The sequence below is a fragment of the Mercenaria mercenaria genome, chromosome 2, assembly GCF_021730395.1.
Source record: "Mercenaria mercenaria strain notata chromosome 2, MADL_Memer_1, whole genome shotgun sequence".
NCBI lineage: Eukaryota > Metazoa > Mollusca > Bivalvia > Venerida > Veneridae > Mercenaria > Mercenaria mercenaria.
Genome location: NC_069362.1, coordinates 71899781 through 71922373, shown reverse-complemented (window position 1 = coordinate 71922373; position 22593 = coordinate 71899781). Strand labels below are relative to the sequence as shown.

The following is a 22593-nucleotide window of genomic DNA, read 5'->3' as shown; positions in this document are numbered from 1 at the left end:
ATCTAGTAACTTGTACATTTCACCATTTGATTTGAAACTATCTTGATACAAATAACTTTCTCTCGCACTTGTAAACATTGTTCAAACACTTCACACCTGGGTTCAAACACTTTACTTAAGTCCATTACAAATTAAACATTCCCTAATTGGAGTTAGCATATGGCGAAAATCTTAAAGTAAACATCGAGGACCAGAATGAGGCTGTACAGAAGACAAGTTAACACTTGCATTCAAACCTTGTAAAACAGTACATTGTTCATTAATATAATAAAATATTATTGAATATATCTAAGATTCAAGTTGCAAAACAAAAAATTTAAAACTTTAAATGAAGTACAACTGATGACAAATACGATATAACTGGTTTAATGTGTTCGCATTGTTCCTGCTGACTACCAGGTTTTCAAGAGATCTAATTATGAACTGTTTTACAGCATTTAAAGGAAAAAAAAACACTTTAAAATATTATCAAGATTTTAAAGTAATCAATGATGTTTTGTTTTCTGAAACGTAACCACTGGTTTGCATAATCTATAAACAAATTAAAGCACTACCTTCAAGAAAAAGATATTCATTGGTGTCCAAATACTCCATATTTCGTGTATCAAACTCTACGACTATTCAAGCATTTAACAATAAAATATACAACCAAGGTTTGAGTTCATGAAACAATGCCAATAAATAATCATGAATATTTAATCCCTACATCTGAGAGTGTTAAACATCATAGGCTTGATATGATAGAAGAACAGTATCACTGCCACCTAAAACCACTGTGTTTTGAAAAGTGAATTTTTTCCAAATGCACACACACTAAGGCATAATTTATACAGTTTCTTTGTTATTTAAGTTTTACCAAAAATCTTCTAATTTTTCTTATCGATTGATGAAAACAGATTTTATATTTGATAAATACCTTTTTATGTGTAAAGTGAAAAACAAATTAAATCTAAAAGTAAAAACAACTAATTGTTAATAAATGTGAATTGCTGAGCAAAATTATGCACATGATATGACTATGTTATATACAGTGCAAGTAGATGTCAGATACGTTACCAAAGTTCATAAGCAAGCAATCTTCCACTATTTAAATTTTTAAAAAACTGATAAAGAACCAAGTAATTTTACGGAATTCTTATAAACTGATTATAAAACTAATAGTTGTATTAGATTTTGAGTAAGAAATGCATTCATGTGAAACAAAATTTGAAACTGCATGTAAAACAGAGAGATGTCACGCTCTTGTATACACCGTGTCTCTAAAATATTTAATGCTAATTTTACTATTTTCAGTACAAGCTGTGCATTAACACAGTTTAAAAATAATACCAAAAAAAATGTATTACAGTAAGTATAGTGAAGACTGTTTAAAGACACAAAAGTAGGCAATTTTGACATTCTTATGTTGATTCAATGTGTACAGATATACTGAATAGGCTACATGATTAGAGGTTGCCTTTTCTTCATTGTTTATTTCCCTTCCAAATGAAATAACGATAATAAACAAGAGGGCCATGATGGCCCTGTATCGCTCACCTGAGTACTCAAGATACAGAGTACAAGCCTATACAACAATATATTAGTAAAGTATTCATATCAATAAAATTAATGTTCAATCAAGAGTTATCTAATATGACTATTTCTTACCATGGAAGACATATAAGATATAAAATAAATCTGAAACCTACGATTGGATCTGACAGATTCGTCATGGAATCCAAGATTTATTGTTGCTGAAGATATTTTGGAAGTTTGTATTCAATCAAACCATGAAGTCTCTATATGGATGCAAAAGCCAAAATAGCAAATTTTGGACCTTTAAGGGGCCATAACTCTGGAACCCATGAAGGAATCTGGCCAGTTCAAGACAGGAACCAAGATCTTGTGGTGATACAAGTTGTGTGCAAGTTTGGTTATAATCAAATCATAAATGAAAGTTGCTATTGTGCAGACAAGGTCAAAATAGCTAATTTCAGGGGCCATAACTCTGGAACCCATTAAGGGACCTGGCTGGTTCAAGAAAGGAACCAAGATTTTATGGTGACACAAGTTTTGTGCAAGCTTGATTAAATTCAAATCATAAATGAAGCTGCTATTGTGCAGACAAGGTCAAAATAGCTAATTCTGGCCCTTTCAGGGGCCATAACTCTGGAACCCATAAAGGAATCTGGCCAGTTCAAAAAAGGAATCAAGATCTAATGGTGATACAAGTTGCGTGCAAGTTTGGTAAAAATCAAATCATAAATAAAGCTGCTATTGTGCAGACAAAGTCAAAATAGCTAATTTTGACCCTTTCAGGGGCCATAACTCTGGAACCCATAATGCGATCTGGCCAGTTCAAGAAAGGAATCGAGATCTTATGGTGATACAAGTTGTGTGCAAGTTTGGTTAAAATAAAATCATAAATGAAACCACTATTGTGCAGACAAGAAATTGTTGACGGACGGACGGACGCATACACGCACAGACGACAGACGAAGGGTGATCACAAAAGCTCACCTTGTCACTATGTGACAGGTGAGCTAAAAACAAACCGTCTTTTCTATTTCACCTTTCTAAGAAAACTATGACGAAAGTCAGGTTACATTTTGCGCTCTGTTGACCCTTTATGCACTTTTTTAATACTGACTCATACAACGTACACCTACAACTGTCTCAGGAAGATCAAACATAAACAGAAAAGAACTAAAGAGCTCATTTCAAATTATCAACTTTTTTTTTAAATCCTACTCAGTTAACAAAACAATTAACTAAACTTTCTTTGTTGTTTACTACATTGTAAATGTCAAAACGGGGACAGATTTTTTCAATCAAAGAGTACAAAGGATTTTTTCACCGATTTTCATTTTGTCATTACTTGTGCATGTAACAGTGCAAAAAATGTATAACTGAAATAGATCCCATCGATGATCATTAACCTAGGTGTGTATAGATACCTAATTAATTATGCTATCCATTACCTTAATGTGAAAAAACATGATACATTACAACGCAATATCATTATAATCTTTTACGTTTTATTTTTGCTTACTCCCTTTATATAGAAAATTTGAAAAAAAAAAAAAAAAGTGTCTTTCATTTTGAAGAAGTGACTTGCACTTACAATCTACATTAGACATTTCATAAACAATTACACCTGTACAAGTCAACATATCCTACAGCAAATAGCTAGTAAAGCAGGAAAAGCTATCAAATCTAAATTTTCTATATTTTCTAAACACAAATACAATGACAAATCATTGATTCAGAACCAGTCCAAACAAATTCTCACCTGGTCAAAGTTAATAAGCATTTCATTATATTCAACCTACAGCTGCTTTTGAGAAAAGCGCATGTCTCCCACAACTGCCTAATCATCTAAATAGCAAGTCAGTCTTTTTATACTGTTTACTCACTACAAATATACCTTTGAAGAGTAAAAAGGCTGATTTTGGGTAAATCAATGGCCATAATTCTGACATACCTTGGGCGATTTGGCGAATTATCGAGCTTGGCCAAGGACTTATGGTCAAACACATTTTGCTCAAGTTTGGTGAAGATCGGATGAGAAATTTTCGACTTAGAGCGCGGACAAGAGCAAAAAGGCCGATTTTCAGTAATTCAAGAGCCACAATTCTGAAGTGCCTAGGCCAATTTGGCTAGTCATCGAACCTCGCAGAGGACTTATGACCACACACATTTTGTTCAAGTTTGGTGAAGATCGGATGAGAAATATTCGACTTAGAGTGCAGACAAGAGTAAAAAGGCCGATTTTCGGTAATTCAAGGGCCATTATTCCAAAAAGCCTGGGCAGATTTGGCTAGTTATCAAACTTGGCCGAGGACTTATGGTCAAACACATTTTGTCCAAGTTTGGTGAAGATCGGATGAGAAATGTTCGACTTAGAGTGCGGACAAGTTGAATTGTTTTTTGTGTATGTTTGAGATTGAATACTTCAGCATTTTTATGAGTCTAGGCGATTCATTAATTATTGTCAAGGGCCATAATTCCGAAGAGCCTGGGCCGATTTGGCTAGTTATCGAACTTGGCCGAGGTCTTATGGTCAAACACATTTTGTTCAAGTTTGGTGAAGATCGGATAAGAAATGTTTGACTTAAGAGTGCGGACAAGCTTTGCAACAGACAGACTGACAGACACACAGACAAGAGTAAATCAATATGTCTCCCACACCACTGTGTGGTGGGAGACCTAATTAGTTATAGTTTTAAAAAAGAGAGAAGAAAATCTCCTTACCTTTTAGTGTGATGACAGATTCCTCAAGCTCCAGTTTTTTATCATCCTGGTTAGTTTTGGCACTGTGAAGGTTCTGTTCCATGTCCTTCAGCCGCGCTTCCTGTGTTTCCCTGTTCTGCTTCTCACGTTCCAACTGTCCACGCAACTCTGCATTCTCAGCTTGCGATGTAGATATCTGTGCACGGCAATCATTCAACACCTCTGTTGTTTTACTCATCTTTCCTTTTATATCAGAATTGGCATTTTTTAATTTAGCCTGTAGTATATTAAGTTCTACTAAAGAGGAAGCTAAAGCTTGTTTGAGTTCTAAACTATCTTCATCTGTCACTGCTTCGCGTGAAATTAATTGCTTCCATCCTTCATATTTGGCAGTGTCAGCATAATAATCATCATCAGTTTGTCCATAGCCCCAAATTTCATCATTCACTTTTCTAATAGGGCTACTATATCCGAGACTGACCGGTTTTGAACCACTTGCTGGAGAAAACGTCAAGTTTCCATCAAGATCATCATTAATAGAGGTAGACAAATCTTGCAAACTTAACACTCTAGCAGAAGGTGATATTGGTCGAATTCTCTCCCTTGATGAAATTCTATCAGGAGTACGAGATCTGTACATACCGACTGGTGAGCGTGCAGGAGACCTTGAAGATGACCTTCCTGGACTATCGAATCTAGGTGACCTTGAAGATGACCTTCCTGGACTATCAAATCTAGGTGACCTTGAAGGAGACCTTCCTGGACTATCAAATCTAGGTGACCTTGACCTTAACTCTTCTATCATATCTGTTGATCTTGTCCTTCTGGCTGGAGAATAACTTCCTAAGTTACCATCAGAATCAGAAAATCTAGCCCTGGCTCGAGAACTAATCTGGGCAGGACTTCTATCCCTTTCTGGTAAGCCACCAGTTATCCTTGGGCCCATTCCATAAGGACTCTGAGATCTTTGTTGGTTTTTCTGCTCCAGCACTGACATCTTCAATTTCATATTTTCAATCTCATTTGTTAAAAATTTAATTAATCTTTTGTCTGCATCATCCCCATCAGTTCCATTCTGATATGGTGACGACCTGTGTTTGTCAGGACTATATGATTCACCTCTTGACCTTCCATCTTCGGTCAACCTACGAACATGATCTGTTGGGGACCGGCCTCGATTACGTAATATACCTGGGGGTGTGCTTCTACTTTCATCATACATTCTCTCTTTAGGACTTGTCTCCTGTGGTTGTACATTTTGATTGACCATGACATCAAGAATTCCCCGAGGTGGGCTGTGCCCTTCACCTCTGCGTGCTCTATGTGGCTCTCTGGCTGATGCCCTTCCTCTTTCCATTTCTTGTTTTCTGCTGCGATCCTCAAATAACTCTTTAGACTGAGCTTTCACAGCAGCTAACTGCGCCTCTAACTGTTCTATATTCTTATCCACAACATGGCGAAAATCTGGCTGATCAGCTGGTGCATTCTGTATTAACTGATCTTGTACACTTGCTTCAGTTCTAGCATGCCTTAATGCTTCTAACAATAATTCCATATCATGTTTTTGTCCAGGCATTACAAAAACAGGTACTCCATCATGAATTTCTCCATTCATTTGTACTGAATTTGGTAAATTAACACTAACACTAGTACCTTTAGGTCTATCTTTCACTATATCATCATCATCAGATTTTACTGGATCAGTTTCAAAAGAATATTTTACCCTAGTTCCAGTTTCAGAAATGTCAGCTTCACTCGCACTGCCTGTCATTACAGGCTCATCTTTCTCTTCTCTCCTCTTTCTATCTAGTTCCTCTTTTTCCTTTCGCTTTCTCTCTCTCTCCTGCTCTTGCCGAGCCCTTGCCTCAGCCATAATACTGTTAGGACTTCTAGGCCTCTGAACTTTAATACTAATTTTTCTAGTCACAGTTTTATCTTTATCACCTTCTATTCTTCCAGGACTACTGACAGATCTATGTGATTCATCACCGTCTTTTACTCTTACTGGAATTCTACTACTATGTTTACTAGAATCTTTTTGCATGCCGTCTTCAGAAGGAGTTATATGTCCCTCAACATGCTGACTTATAGTTTGTTTTATCACAGTTTCTGCCTCTGCAGGCAATTCAGGGGATTTTTGTTCATAAAGTTTATCATGAAGTGATGACATTGGTGAACCAGATGACTGGGACATCCAATCAGAAGTTTCCGATCCCTCCGGCGATCGTTTCCGTGGCGGTGATTGCGTAGGTGAAGAATCTGGCGAAACAGACTGTGGTGGAGTGGTGAATATTTGGACTGGATCTATGTCAGTTTCTGGACTAGGAGATTTGGCTTCTGAAAACACAATGGCGGGTACTTCTTGAGTTTTACCACTAGATGTAGTATCATCTGTGGCAGAATTCTCTACAGGCTGAAATATACAAGAAAATTGTGTATCAATAAAACACATGCTTTTAAAAAATAATAACTCATCTTGTTCTTGTGTTAAGACTTGAAGGATGTAAAGAGTCAGATAGAAACATTTCTCAATTTACAGTGATACAGCTTTGAAAATGATGCAAATGCCTGTAAATTCAACTTAACATTTAGTGCACATTTACCCTAACATTTAGGTTGTTTATTTGTGAGCATGTTTTTAATTAAACATTTGAAATAACTGAACTACAAAGTTGCCTGTAAATGACAGCCTGACTCACTATGACCTACTGACCACTGAAAAAACAGGAAATTAATAGGTTCTATAGACCACTAGCAACCATCCTACGAAATTTGTGGACTGTAGGCCACAGCATTCTTAGTTATTGGGCTGAAACTGTTTTCAGTCTCAAAGTCACTGTTATTTTGACCTAATGTCCCTCAAAGCAAAATAGGGGTCATTTACTGACCAAAGGCATACATCCTATGAAGTTTGACCACTGTAGGCCATAGCATTCTTTAGTTATTGAGTGAAAACTGTTTTCAGTCTTGAAGTCACTGTGACCTTGACTTTCGACCAACATTCTATGAAGTTAATGGACCGAACGCCAAAGCATTCTTTACTTAATTCCAGTCCCAAGGTCACGGAGACTTCGACCTTTGACCTACTGAATCCAGAAACAATTAGGTCATCAAATGACCACAGGCAGTCATCCTATGAAGTTTGACCATTGTGAAGCTAAGCATTCTGTAGCTATTTATTGGAAACCAATTGGTCTATCAACCACCAACAATGAGCAAAACAATATACCAATCTTCTTCCAAGGGGAGCTTTATACATAAACATTTACCTGAAATGATAATTCTCGAGGAGATTTCAAAGGTACATCAACAGAATCTCCAATCTGAAATATAATCAAATGGTGGAGTATATGTAATGAAATATAAAAGTATTGTAACACTGAAAAAAGTTTTACAAACAATATGCACTAAACATTTTACAAAGCAGATAAATTTCCAACTTGTGAAATTGATCATAGTAAGCTTTTAAAAACTTAAAATTTAAGTAAAAAGGAATAAAAGTTACCTTCAGTCTTAAGAGAGAGATGTATATCATCAAAGTGTGCTCATCTATTGTACCTTCAGTAATGTCTGATGGCCTGGAAACAAAAATATCAATTAAGAAAATAATCAATTAAAATTCTCATTTATAACAAACAATTACACAGACAATAAAAGGTGTTGGTTTATTTTAACAAGATGTGTTTGTATATTCTAACAAGGTGTTGGTATATCATAACAATAGTTGTTGGTATATCATAACAAGGTGTTGGTATATTCTAACAATAGGTGTTGGTGTATTGTAACAATGGGTGTTGGTTTATTCTATCAACTGTGTTGGTATAGCATAACAACAGGTATTGATATATTTCAACAATAGGTGTTTGTTTCCTTGTTTTAAGTTTAATGCCCTTATTCAACAGTATTTTAGTTACGTAATGGCTGGCATGTTCCTGGATTATGTACCAGTAAAAACTTGTTCTCTGAAAGTAACTGCCAACTTCCCCATATAAATCAGAGATGGAGGACGAGTGATTTCAGACACGATGTCTTTTACCAAAATTTCACAGAGAATATACACCTCGCCCGGGGATCAAACTCAACCCCGCGATCTGTAGATCTGTGCTCTCTTGATTGAGCTGAGCGGGTGGGCAACAACAATAGGTTGTTGGTATATCATAACAATAGATACTGGTATATTCTAACAATAGATACTGGTATATTCTAACAAGAGGTGTTGGTATATTCTAACAATAGATACTGGTATATTCTAACAATCGGTGTTGGCATATCCTAACAATAGATACCAGTATATTCTAACAATCAGTGTTGGCATATCCTAACAATAGAAACCAGTATATTCTAACAATCGGTGTTGGTATATTCTAACAATACATACCGGTATATTCTAACAATAGATACCGGTATATTCTAACAATCGGTGTTGGTATATTCTAACAAAAGATACCGATATTTTCTAACAACCGGTGTTGGTATATCCTAACAATAGATACCGGTATATTCTAACAATCGGTGCTGGTATATCCTAACAATAGATACCGGTATATTCTAACAATCTGTGCTGGTATATCTTAACAATAGATACCTATATTCTAACAAGAGGTGCTGGTATATCCTAACAACAGATACCGGTATATTCTAACAAGAGGTGCTGGTATATCCTAACAATAGATACCGGTATATTCTAACAAGAGGTGAATAGATACCGGCATATTCTAACAAGAGGTGTTGGTATATCCTAACAATAGATACCGGTATATTCTAACAAGAGGTGTTGGTATATCCTAACAATAGATACCGGTATATTCTAACAAGAGGTGCTGGTATATCCTAACAATAGATACCGGTATATTCTAACAAGAGGTGTTTGTATATTCTAACAAGAGGTGCTGGTATATTTTAACAAGAGGTGTTGGTATATCCTAACAATAGATACCGGTATATTCTAACAAGAGCTGCTGGTATATCCTAACAATAGATACCGGTATATTCTAACAAGAGCTGCTGGTATATCCTAACAATAGATACCGGTATATCATAACAATCAGTGTTGGTATATCCTAACAATAGATACCGGTATATTCTAACAAGAGGTGCTGGTATATCCTAACAATAGATACCTATATTCTAACAATCGGTGTTGGTAATCCTAACAATAGATACCGGTATATCATAACAATCAGTGTTGGTATATCCTAACAATAGATACCGGTATATTCTAACAAGAGGTGCTGGTATATTCTAATAAGAGGTGTTGGTATATCCTAACAATAGATACCGGTATATTCTAACAAGAGGTGCTGGTATATCCTAACAATAGATACCAGTATATTCTAACAAGAGGTGTTGGTATATCCTAACAATAGATACCGGTATATTCTAACAAGAGCTGCTGGTATATCCTAACAATAGATACCGGTATATTCTAACAAGAGGTGTTGGTATATCCTAACAATAGATACCAGTATATTCTAACAAGAGGAGTTGGTATATCCTAACAATAGATACCGGTATATTCTAACAAGAGGTGTTGGTATATCCTAACAATAGATACCGGTATATTCTAACAAGAGGTGCTGGTATATCCTAACAATAGATACCAGTATATTCTAACAAGAGGTGTTGGTATATCCTAACAAGAGGTGTTGGCATATCCTAACAATAGATACCGGGATATTCTAACAATCGGTGTTGGTATACCCTTACAATAGATACCGGTATATTCTAACAAGAGATACTGGTATATCCTAATAATAGATACTGGTATATTCTAACAAGAGGTGTTGGTATATCCTAACAAGAGGTGCTGGTATATCCTAACAACAGATACCGGGATATTCTAACAATCGGTGCTGGTATATTCTAACAATAGATACTGGTATATCCTAACAATAGATACCGGTATATTCTAACAATCGGTGCTGGTATATCCTAACAATAGATACCGGGATATTCTAACAATCGGTGTTGGTATATCCTAACAATAGGTACCAGGATATTCTAACAATCGGTGCTGGTATATTCTAACAATAGATACTGGTATATTCTAACAATTGGTGCTGGTATATACTAACAACAGATACCGGTATATTCTAACAAGAGGTGTTGGTATATCCTAACAATAGGTGTCAGTATACTGTAACAACAGATGTTGGTATATTCTAACAACAGGACTGGTGTTAATCAATATAAACTGAAATTATAACCTCATTTATGAATTATGAGTACAATGAATTTTCTGCACAAACTGCTTGCCATTGCAGTATTTGAATATCAGTCTTTTAGGTCCAATATATTCTCAAAACACTCACATAAAGGAAGTCAACTGTATAAACCATAGCTTGTGTCAACACACTTGTTATGATTCTTTAAACTCTTTGCTAAACTTAAATCAATGATTAGATAAAACATGCACGTACATGTTCTTAACCTAAAACAATCTTCATTTTTTTACTTATCGATATTCCCCTGATAATTTTCGATTTCATTTCCTTAAGAAACTTACTTGATGAGGTTATCTTTTATTCCGTATTTACGTTCTATTGCCAAAAGCTGAGTCTTCAAGTTTTCTTCTCTTTCCTGAAATAAAGCAACAATTACTAAACAAGAGCTGTCAGTGGACAGCGCGCTCGACTATTCTCAGTGCTTGATAGTATAATATAAGCTATGAGTAAAACTTTAACATTACAGTTAGCATATTCTAAGTTGAAAAGGGGCCATAATTCAGTCAAAATGCTTGATAGAGTTGCCTCCTCCTTTTTACAGACTGGGGTCATGATGGTAAACAAGTATGTAAAATATGAAAGCAATATCTCAATGGACTTTGAAAATATTTGGGGTGGTATGCAAACTTTTAACATTTGTGTGACGCTCACGACGATGCCGGGGTGAGTAGGATAGTTCCACTATTCTTCGAATAGTCGAGCTAAAAATATTCTACTTATTCAAATAAAATTCAGTTATTTATTTAACATTTTGTTCTCTAAACATTCCTGTTCATTTGTGCACCAGGTTATATGCAATAATATTACCTTATGAGCTATATAGATGGTAATTTGTCATTTAAATGACTGTTTCCATAATCTTGAGGAATGAATTACATACAATTACCCATATAAAAGTAGTCTCCTATTAGAATGGTGTCTTAATAAATTTTCATAAATTTAAAAAATAGATTATTTTTTTTGTTGAACTATTGATATACCATGCCTATAAAACTGTGATAAATATTGTTCAACATTTGTTTTAAGATGGCAAACCCTTCTCCCAGTCAACTGGCTATGGACATTGTTAGTTTGCTTCACTTTTAGAAAGGTAAATTGTATACATGTGCAAAGCCATTCACTAATTAGACTGATGTGAAAATGCCCCACCAGATGCTGTTGTATCATTTAGTACACACTTTTGTAAACATTTTACATGCATGGGCTGCTGGTCTTTTAATCGGATTGTATCTATATTGGGAAAATGAACAAGAACGACTTATTAGGTTGCTAAATCCAGGTGGTCACATGTATGATACTGACTGTGCTCACTACCATGCTTTGTTTCACGTGCAAGAATCCCTTCAGATGTCTCTTATGAAGACTTTAATCACCTGTAATCCCCTAAGTTTTTGTACCGGTACCTGCAACCTATGTTTATTTTATAATGCAATGGTATTAGTTTATTAAAGCAACAATTGACTGACCTAAGATAGTTTCCAGGCTTTATTAGGTCAGTAGACTAGTGGAGTTATGTTTGTTTGTTGTTTTTCAAAAGTATTTCACTTATGTAACAGTGGGCAGTTAACCTGGCCAGTTTTCCTGGATTCTGTACCAGTACAAACCAGTTCTCTGCAAATAACTGCCAACTTCCTCACATGAATCAGAGGTGGAGGACGAATGATTTCAGACACAATGTCTCTCTTCAAATCGTCAGAGAGAACATATGCCTTGTACCGAGGATCAAACTCACGACCCCGCAATTATCTGTAGATATGTGCCCTCCCTATTGCACTAAGCAGGTGGGCAGTGAAGTGACATAAAACTAAATTAATCATAATCACACTTAAAAGGAAAGTCCAATATTGTTTTGTCATCAGTCAAGACAGAATTCTGAGTCTTTTCTTTTGCTATATTTAGCAATAACTTTATTCCATACAACAGTCAAACCAGTAATATGGAGATACTGCATGTAGCTGTGTGCTTCATGCATCAATATCTGGTGCACTGGACAACAGACTTGAAAAATTATCTCATAAGACCAAATACAGACGTCCATCTATATATTTATTTAAAACAAAACTGGAAATTTATCAAGATACTTACTATATCCTCATTTAGTGGTTTGTCAGAATTTTTAGTCAGAAGTTTCAGAAACCAATCCCCAGTACATAAACTGAAAATAAATTGAAAAATCATTATTTACATGAATGAATTCCAAATTAAATGCATATTGTCATATTTGAAAACATTTTTCTATTTTTTTCATCATAGAATGCATAAAAAATAAACAGCTAAACAAGAAATCCATCAGGGCCTGATGCTCTTCTGGTTTTACTGCTCTTTGTGTGTTACTTTCCATCTGTACAGACCCAGGGTTTTTGTATTATATTCTGATTCAGGTCCATTACCAAATATCTAGTTTAAACTCCAGCTATTCTGGTTTCAAAGAAGCAAAGTTTAAATCTTTTTTTTTTGTCTTCTGCAGGTATTTACTTTGTTTTATATTAACTTTAAAAAAGGCCACAGTGAAATTTCAGTACACCTGACCAATTAGTACAGGAGAAGAAACAGTTTTGCAAAAGTTTACTATGGACAGTTGGATGTTGGAAAACTTATGATCACACAGGGTAAGCTTCTACTGGCCCTTTAGGCCTGTGGAGCTGAAGTAAACAAACAATAAATCTCATAGACATGCTCCAGAAATTAAGTCTGTCTTTTTAATATAATTAATGTATAAATCACGTCCTTTTTTAATCCAGGTAAACACTTCATGCATATTCCTTGTTCGTTTAATTATCCGAAAAATATCATTGAGCTCATTTTTTACACCTTACATGCATTATAAAGGTCTTCATTCAATAATATATATATTCTGATGAAAATCAAATGTTCGATATAATAAATTCATTGTTAATAAATGGCTGATTTAAGACCAAACTAATTTCAACCACTCTATTATTAATTCAAATCATGACACATCAACAGATGAACACAAACCCTAGAAAATAGTAATCAAGATTTTCTTTTCAACTTAAGCTACAAATCATTTATCTGAAGCCACAAGGTGTAAAACTCTACATGAATTCTTTAATTGTACCTTCAAATTTTTGTCATATCAATTGTGTCTTATCAAAGTTAAGATGATATCTATCTTTACCTTTTTTTGTTTTAAGAAATCCGTTCCATTTAACGTAAATTCTTTCAATTTGATTTTGATATCAATTTCTGAAATTTATAGATTTCCAATAGGCAATAAAATAATAGAGTCCTTATGGATGAACAATTTATACCCTATAAGATTATTCTCTGTAAAAACTCGCTCTAGATCTATATTTGTACTTCATAAAGTTTCACGGTTTAGAAATTAACGTTATCTGTATTTGGTATTTAAAGCCTACAGAACTTTTGAAAATGTTTCACTTACAATCTAACATGCTCAAACAAATGTAAATTGTAAATACCACTTTCAAAATGTTATCAGTTTCATTTCCACACAGATACATAGAGTACAAATCGTTAAAATCGACAAACATTCCCCGTTAAGTTTTAAATTTTTAATCAAGCCATGAATTCAATACAAATGCAAAAGAACATGCAATTAAAACTATAAAATTTCTGTATCAGTATGCCATTGAACAAGTTCATGTTACACAATAACAATTAACATCAATGTTAGTGTAACATCAAACACTATATTACCTCTTTTACAGCAGCTGCTGCAATATTAGCATTGTACAGGCATTAATATTACATTTGTAATACAGTGAAACACCACTCGCTCGTGCATCAATGACTCAAGCACCTGGGTTCGCTCGAGCAATTCATGTGGTCCCGGCCGATTTCCTTCTATTTTCTATGTGAAATTACCATGGCTGGGTCGAGCATCAATAACTCGATCGCTCGAGCATGACACCTGGTCCCTGTGTATTAATTTACTCTTTGTTGCTTATGGCAAACTCGAGCAGAGGTGTCGAAATTTTTCACACCTTCGGCGGTCAGAATGTATCGGTTAATTTAAAATTTTCGCATGTCGTGAGAATTGCATGGTCTATTCCCCGACTATCTTAAATGTTTGTTTGTCGGTATATTTGATCTGATAATGAGATTAATTATTGATAAAAAGGTGGAAGAAAAATTTTATTGATCAAACTTGTTATTAATTATTACTTTTTTCTGCGGGATCGAGAAGATAATTATGAGATCTTAATATTTTAATCAACATTTGTTTGCATGCAAATAAAGGAAATAGATAGCCTTTTCATAAAACAGTGACGATAATTATGAGATCTTAATTTGGAGAAGAAAACTGCGAATTCGATAACAGTATTTCAAAAAAAAAAATGTCTTTGCTGTTTCTTCACATGTGCTATTTACGATCTCTCATAAATAACGTTTGTAATATGTTTTTTGAAAATGTCACGAGTGTGTTATTATTACGCATCACCGTTGACTCTGCAAATGGTCTCGATGGCAATTGGTAAAACAAACTTCAATTTTCTTCGTATGTTGGTCAATGTTTGGGTCGCTCGAAACCATGGATAACTCGAGCATTTTGCTCATCCCCTTGCGACCTCGAGCCAGCGGTGTTTCACAGTATATCATTTTTACATTCTAAAAAATTCAGAATGATGGAACAGTTACAGCCAAGCCTGAAGAGCACTGATCCAGACTTGATAAAATACTGTGTTAGTGCCTTATATAAGGTTGGATGTATTACCACCTTATTACGAACAAGAGTGCCAGACTGTCACAAAATATGCCCGTCGGATGAAAACTGTTCGACTCAGACAGCAGACAAGGCTAAATTCAAGGGCCATAATCCAAGAGTGCCTGGGGCAATTTGGGTGGTTATCGAACTTGGTCAAGATATTATGCCCACAAACATTGTAAGCAAGTTTGGTGAAGATTGGATGAAAACAGTTTGACTTAGAGTGGACAAGGCTAAATTCGCAGTTTTTAGAGTAATTCAAGGGCCATAATCCAAGTGTGCCTGGGGCGATTGGGTGGTTATCAACTTGGCCAAGATATTATGCCCACAATCATTGTCAGCAAGCTTGGTGAAGATCGGATGAAAACTGTTTGACTTAAAGAGCAGACATGCTTTGGATGCCGGTTCTCAAGTTATTTCCAAAAAATGATTTTACATGAACAGGCCACTGTGACCTTGACCTTTAATAGACTGACCCCAAAATCAATAGGGGTCATCTACTCTGCATGTTCAATCATCCTATGAAGTTTTAACATTTTGGGTCAAGTGGTTCTCAAGTTATTGATCGGAACTGGTTATCAATGTTCAGGCCCCTGTGACCCTGACCTTTCACGGAGTGACCCCAAAAACATTAGGGGTCATTTACTCTGCATGAACAATCATCCTATGAAGTTTCAACATTCTGGGTCGAGAGGTTCTCAAGTTATTGATTGGAAATGGTTTTCCATGTTCAGGCCCCTGTGGCCTTGACCTTTAACAGCGTGACCCTTAAATCGTTAGGAGTCATCTACTTTGCATGACCAATCATCCTATGAAGTTTCATCATTCTGGGTCAAGTAGTTCTCAAGTTACTGACTGGAAATGGTTTTCAATGTTCAGGCCCGTGACCTTGACCTTTCACAGAGTGACCCCAAAATCAATAGGGGTCATCTACTCTGCATGATCAATCATACTATTAAGTTTCAACATTCTGGGTCAAGTAGTTCTCAAGTTACTGACCAGAAATGGTTTACAATGTTCAGGCCCCTGTGACCTTGACCTTTGATGGAGTGACCCCAAAATCAATAGGGGTCATCTACTTTGCATGTACAATCATCCTATGAAGTTTCAACATTCTGGGTCAAGTGGTTCTCTAGTTATTGATCGGAAATGGTTTTCCATGTTCAGGCCCCTGTGACCTTGACCTTTGAAGGAGTGACCCCCAAAATCAATAGGGGTCATCTACTCTTCATGACCAATCATCCTATGAAGTTTCAACATTCTGGATCAAGTGGTTCTCTAGTTATTGATTGGAAATGGTTTTCAATGTTCAGGCCCCTGTGACCTTGACCTTTGACCGAGTGACCCCAAAAACAATAGGGGTCGTCTACTCCAGCAGCCCTACAACCCTATGAAGTTTGAAGGTTGTAGGTCAAATGGTTCTCCAGTTATTGCTCGGAAATGAAGTGTGATGTACGGACGGACGGAACACGGATGGACGGACGGACAGGGCAAAAACAATATGTCTCCTGGGGGAGACATAATGATTCCCAAAACATCGTTAAAGGTATATTGAATAATCTATTGGATTTGGCAGTGAGTGTGAAGCCAAAGCAAACCAATGGAGAAAAAGAAGCAACAACCTGAATGCTGAATTGAAACTGAACTGCAAACAAATTCATGGGTGTTACACCCAATAAATATGTTATAAAACTTATTTCTGTTTTTATCTATCTATCTATCTATCTTCCATTTAGTCAAACCCCTGCTGGGGACCTAGACTTTGCATGTCAACTAGCAAGAGTGTAATGAGTAAAAAGTAGCGGTAAAAAGAAAGAAGCAGAATGGTTAATTAAAACAGGTTAAAAACAGAGCAGGTGTATTTAAGGCGAGATGTGCTCAATCTGGCTTACAGCCTGACTGAACACTGGCCCATACGAGTTGACAACATCTGAAGGCAAGGCATTCCAATGATATACTGTACGAGGGGAAAATGAAAATTTATGATAGTTGGATGAAGGCGATACTTCTCATTTACAAATTTTCAGGGGTAAAATTACTCCTAGTCAATTTCAGGTTTTACCATTTTACTCATTCGCAAAAATTTTGATGAGTAAATACTCATAGGCCAAAAAAATTATCTGGAGCCCTGGATCAGTACACAAAAACAGAACAAGAGCTGTCGGATGACAGCACGCTCGACTATTCGAAGAATTGATTGAAGAATGGGGTCAAAATATTTCCATAGATTTTCAGGCAAAAGAAAAAAATGGATTATACAAAAAATGTTCCAGTATTTGTGGATTTCGATTAGTCTTGCAATAAATGGCAATGTGTGACCATGATGGCAAATATGTTAAGTTATATGTTAGGCAAAATATGGACTTGTATGAAAAATTTAACTAATTTCCAAGTCCAAAAAGGGTCATAATTCAGTCAAAATAGTTAACAGGGTTATGTACACTTGCCTACAGATGGAAATCATGTTGATGTACTAGTGTTAAAAGTTTCAAAGCCATATGTCAAATAATCTTGACAAAACATGGACATATACGAAAACAGAACCAATTTCCAAGTTCAAAAAGGGCCATAATTCAGCCCAAAAAGATGACAGAGTTATGTATTCTTGCCTATTGATAGAGACTATAACACTGAACAAGATATAAAAGTTTCAAAGCCATATGTCAAACACTTTACACAAAATATATACTGGTACGAAAAACTTAACCAAGATTTCAAAGTCAGAAGGGGCCATAATTCAGCCAAAATGCTTGATGGAGTTATGTACTCTTGCCTACAACTGGACATGGTGATGGTAAACAAGTGTTGAAAGTTTCAAAGCTTTATCTCAAAAGACTTTGTCAAAATGTAGACTGGTACGAAAAACTTAACCAAGATTTCCAAGTCAAAAAGGGGCAATAATTCAACCAAAATGCTTGATGGAGTTATGTACTCTTGCCTACAACTGGAAATGGTGATGGTTAACAAGTGTTGAAAGTTTCAAAGCTTTATCTCAAAAGACTTTGTCAAAATAAGAACTAGTACGAAAAACTTAACTAAGATTTCTAAGTCAAAAGGGACCATAATTCAGTCAAAATGTTTGACAGAGTTATGTACAAGTGTTGAAAGTTTCAAAGCTTTATCTCAAAAGACTTTGTCAAAATGTGGACTGGTACGAAAAACTTAACCAGGGTGTGACGCCGACGCCGTGGTGAGTAGGATAGCTCTACTTATTCTTCGAATAGTCGAGCTAAAAGTACAGGATGTGACTGTCTAGAAGTTTTATGAAATGGACAAAGAATAGATGCTGCTGTTTCTAAAGAAATTGTGAAAACTGCCAGGTATAGATATTATAATCAGAAGGGGCCATAATTCAGCCAAAATGCTTGATGGAGTTATGTACTCTTGCCTACAACTGGACATGGTGATGGTAAACAAGTGTTGAAAGTTTCAAAGCTTTATCTCAAAAGACTTTGTCAAAATGTAGACTGGTACGAAAAACTTAACCAAGATTTCCAAGTCAAAAAGGGGCAATAATTCAACCAAAATGCTTGATGGAGTTATGTACTCTTGCCTACAACTGGAAATGGTGATGGTTAACAAGTGTTGAAAGTTTCAAAGCTTTATCTCAAAAGACTTTGTCAAAATAAGAACTAGTACGAAAAACTTAACTAAGATTTCTAAGTCAAAAGGGACCATAATTCAGTCAAAATGTTTGACAGAGTTATGTACAAGTGTTGAAAGTTTCAAAGCTTTATCTCAAAAGACTTTGTCAAAATGTGGACTGGTACGAAAAACTTAACCAGGGTGTGACGCCGACGCCGTGGTGAGTAGGATAGCTCTACTTATTCTTCGAATAGTCGAGCTAAAAAGTACAGGATGTGACTGTCTAGAAGTTTTATGAAATGGACAAAGAATAGATGCTGCTGTTTCTAAAGAAATTGTGAAAACTGCCAGGTATAGATATTATAATCAGAAGGGGCCATAATTCAGCCAAAATGCTTGATGGAGTTATGTACTCTTGCCTACAACTGGACATGGTGATGGTAAACAAGTGTTGAAAGTTTCAAAGCTTTATCTCAAAAGACTTTGTCAAAATGTAGACTGGTACGAAAAACTTAACCAAGATTTCCAAGTCAAAAAGGGGCAATAATTCAACCAAAATGCTTGATGGAGTTATGTACTCTTGCCTACAACTGGACATGGTGATGGTTAACAAGTGTTGAAAGTTTCAAAGCTTTATCTCAAAAGACTTGGTCAAAATAAGAACTAGTACGAAAAACTTAACTAAGATTTCTTAGTCAAAAGGGGCCATAATTCAGTCAAAATGTTTGACAGAGTTATGTACAAGTGTTGAAAGTTTCAAAGCTTTATCTCAAAAGACTTTGTCAAAATGTGGACTGGTACGAAAAACTTAACCAGGGTGTGACGCCGACGCCGTGGTGAGTAGGATAGCTCTACTTATTCTTCGAATAGTCGAGCTAAAAAGTACAGGATGTGACTGTCTAGAAGTTTTATGAAATGGACAAAGAATAGATGCTGCTGTTCCTAAAGAAATTGTGAAAACTGCCAGGTATAGATATTATAATAGAGTTTTTGGTGAACTGTCCAGCACAGGAGACGTCATTGCTGAAGGATATATCAATTAATCTCATAAAAGCAGTCCAGAGTTTTGACTAAAAAGACATTTACAAATTAGCAGCAAATATAAAGTTAATGTCACATCTTGACTGCAGTTAACAGTAGGTGGTTACAATATGAAGATGGTGTATTCTCGCTTCAGAAGATTTAAACAAATCCCAAGAACTATACATCAGGAATCTTTGCTCATCATTCAAGATACATTAAAACATTAAGTAAACACTGACAACTCTTTGACATCTTACGAAAATCTAACTTGCCTTCCATAAAAAAAAAAAAAAAAAAAAAAAAAATGAAAATCATTTGTTTACATTTACTTGCAAAGGGAAAGGAAAAACGCAATAAAAAACATAACTTACATTTACGGAAGAACTTAAATTCTCAGAAGGTAATTACATATAGCACACATCTTGTTCCTACCTCTAGTGGGATCAGGATAGGTCTGGCTTAAATCTTACCAGTTCATTGATCAACGATCTTACAAACAATAAATATTTGATAACAAACTTTCTCTCCTTACACCACTATACATACTACCTATGTCCTGGTCATATTGAAATCCATGTTTCACCACAATGCACGTTTCTACGCTAAATGCAATTAAGATCAACTCAACAAACATTTACTTTTCAATAGATATTGACAAAACTTCTATTTCTTCAAAAGATATGATATAAACTAAGTTCCTGGGTACACAAACTTGGATTTTCAAGCAAGACAACTAACCTGATAATGTTATAATCTTTGACAAACACAGGTTCTATAGAAGAATAATCATATACCAGTTACTCTTGCTGCTCACAATTTTAACACTGCTACATTCTATTATTGTCAAAATAAAATTTGCCAACAATGCAGTCTTTTTTACCCATATATGCTTTGATCTATATCACTGCTTATATCAAATTATACAGCTTCCCAAAATAAGCACAAGTAAAGTTTTGCCCTTGACAAAGCAGGAAAGTAATATTTCTGCAAGCTGCAAGACAAGATACAGATTTTGTGAAGTTTTCAACCATCCACCCAATAAAGTATCAGACATTGAAAACAGTGCGTACTATAACTGCAGTTTCTTCAAAAACCCTTTTAGGACATGATAAGTTATCATTACACAATGAATTTTAATGTGAAGAAAAGAGACAAAATTAATCTTGTATTACTTCTTATTTTAATAGAGACATTTAAATGGACAGACAGACAATAGAGAAATATCATTTTGATAGATCAATATCATACATTAGATAAAGGGATCCATACTCCTAATAACAGGAATAATGATGTAACTCTAATACCAGTTAACACGAGTTGATTGGTTTATATCAATTACTGTGTATACTAATGTAACCACAAATCAATTAAAGACATTTTAGTTCGTGCAATTCCGATATTTTCATAGATGGAACATTATTCTGCATTGTCAATTGATTATTTAATTGAACAGCTATGAAATGAGAGAATTAAATTCATGAAATGTAAATGCTTCCTGACGTAAACAGATAAATACTTAAACATGCTGTAGAACTTGTGCCAACTGAACATTTTATGGACAATTCAGAATTTATTCCATGAAATAAAATAGGGTTATTATAATAGTAGCTTGATCTGGAATGCTGTATTTGGCTCGACTGGATTTTGTCAAGTGTGATCTGACCTGGCAAAATTTGAGCCGAATACAAAATCCTAGATCTAGTTACTGTTATAATGACCCTTTTACTATATACCTCAACCTTTTTGTTTGTTGTTTTGTTACAGAACAAAATCTTCAATGTTAATCGATGTTAAAATAGAACAGAGTAGTTTTTGTGTGTGCTATTCATAGAACTGTGTCAGATAATGCATATCAAAATGAAAGTAGTCCGGCAACATACAATACATATGGTACAATACAGAACTTTTTTCTTTTTGTATTTACTAATAAAATACAAGCCATATTTTTAACAGAATTTATATAGGTATATAATAAACTGCTTCTTCCTATATAGCTGCTAAAGCTGACTGTATTAATTACATTATAAAAATAAACTTTAAGAGTTCAAAATATTTAATGTTCTTAACATTGTTCAATACCCTTAATACATGTCACAAACTAAACTACTTGTCAATAACAAAGTCTATAACAGAACAACACTATGCTTGACAAGTATTAAACACTAAAGGTGGTAAAAAAGTTGTACCATTCTTCCACGAAGAAGTGTATATCTCCACGTATATCCGTAAAACATCATTCAAACTTACTTGTATGTGAGTGAGTTTTGGGGATCAAACTGGACTTGCAGTTCTCGCTGACACCAGTCCAGCAGTAACTTCTTGCCAATACCAACACTCCTCTGGTATGGACTGCTACCTGTAATGTACATAATACACTGACGCTTATATTACTTTCATCACCTGTGTAGAACATGTTACCATCTATAAGCTATAACCCATAATGTTTAGGAATATCCTTCAATTATTTCTGGTAAGGCTTCATTACAGAAAAATTGTGACTTTTGATGTCTAAAATATAGAAATACACAAGCCATCTTTTAAATGGACTAACAAATCCAACATCATACTGACATTTAAAAAATAAATACAACAAGAGGGTCATGATGGCCCTATATCACTCACCTGTTATCATTGCACTTGAGGACAAGAAGGTCTTTAGAAAAAATATCTAAGTCCAAAGGACAGTAACAACAAAGGGAAGAAATTTAACCAAAAAGAAAAAAAAATCTTACAAGGTACAGATATGTCAAAATACACGTAAAAATTGGAGGTACCATCCATGTTGTACCATAGAAAAGTGGTCTCAGTTTTTCCCTACGGCCAATAATAAAAAAGTTACTAAAAATAAGCTATTTATAG

At 35.1% G+C, this 22593-nt stretch overlaps 2 protein-coding genes across 11 annotated transcripts in view; one reads left to right on the top strand and one right to left on the bottom strand.

Moving 5' to 3' along the window:
* The window catches only part of LOC123564283 (kelch-like protein 2), a 318752-nt gene that overhangs the window by 245120 nt on the left and 51039 nt on the right, over window positions 1-22593 (top strand). The gene's annotated exons all lie outside the window — the stretch shown is intronic.
* The window catches only part of LOC123564281 (serine/arginine repetitive matrix protein 2-like), a 59069-nt gene that overhangs the window by 14752 nt on the left and 21724 nt on the right, over window positions 1-22593 (bottom strand). For 7 of the 10 annotated variants that reach the window (XM_053536890.1, XM_045357739.2, XM_053536888.1 and 4 more), the window contains 6 exons: window positions 21982-22090; window positions 12522-12591; window positions 10718-10791; window positions 7718-7790; window positions 7482-7535; window positions 4234-6625 (listed from right to left, as the gene is read on the bottom strand). In XM_053536890.1, the coding sequence (XP_053392865.1) occupies window positions 4234-6625; window positions 7482-7535; window positions 7718-7790; window positions 10718-10791; window positions 12522-12591; window positions 21982-22090 (2772 nt within the window). Of the gene's footprint in view, window positions 1-4233; window positions 6626-7481; window positions 7536-7717; window positions 7791-10717; window positions 10792-12521; window positions 12592-13575; window positions 13804-14117; window positions 14135-20105; window positions 20318-21920; window positions 21958-21981; window positions 22091-22593 lie in introns of those variants that run through there. The other 3 variants (XM_053536891.1, XM_045357745.2, XM_045357744.2) reach the window with 3 other exon arrangements.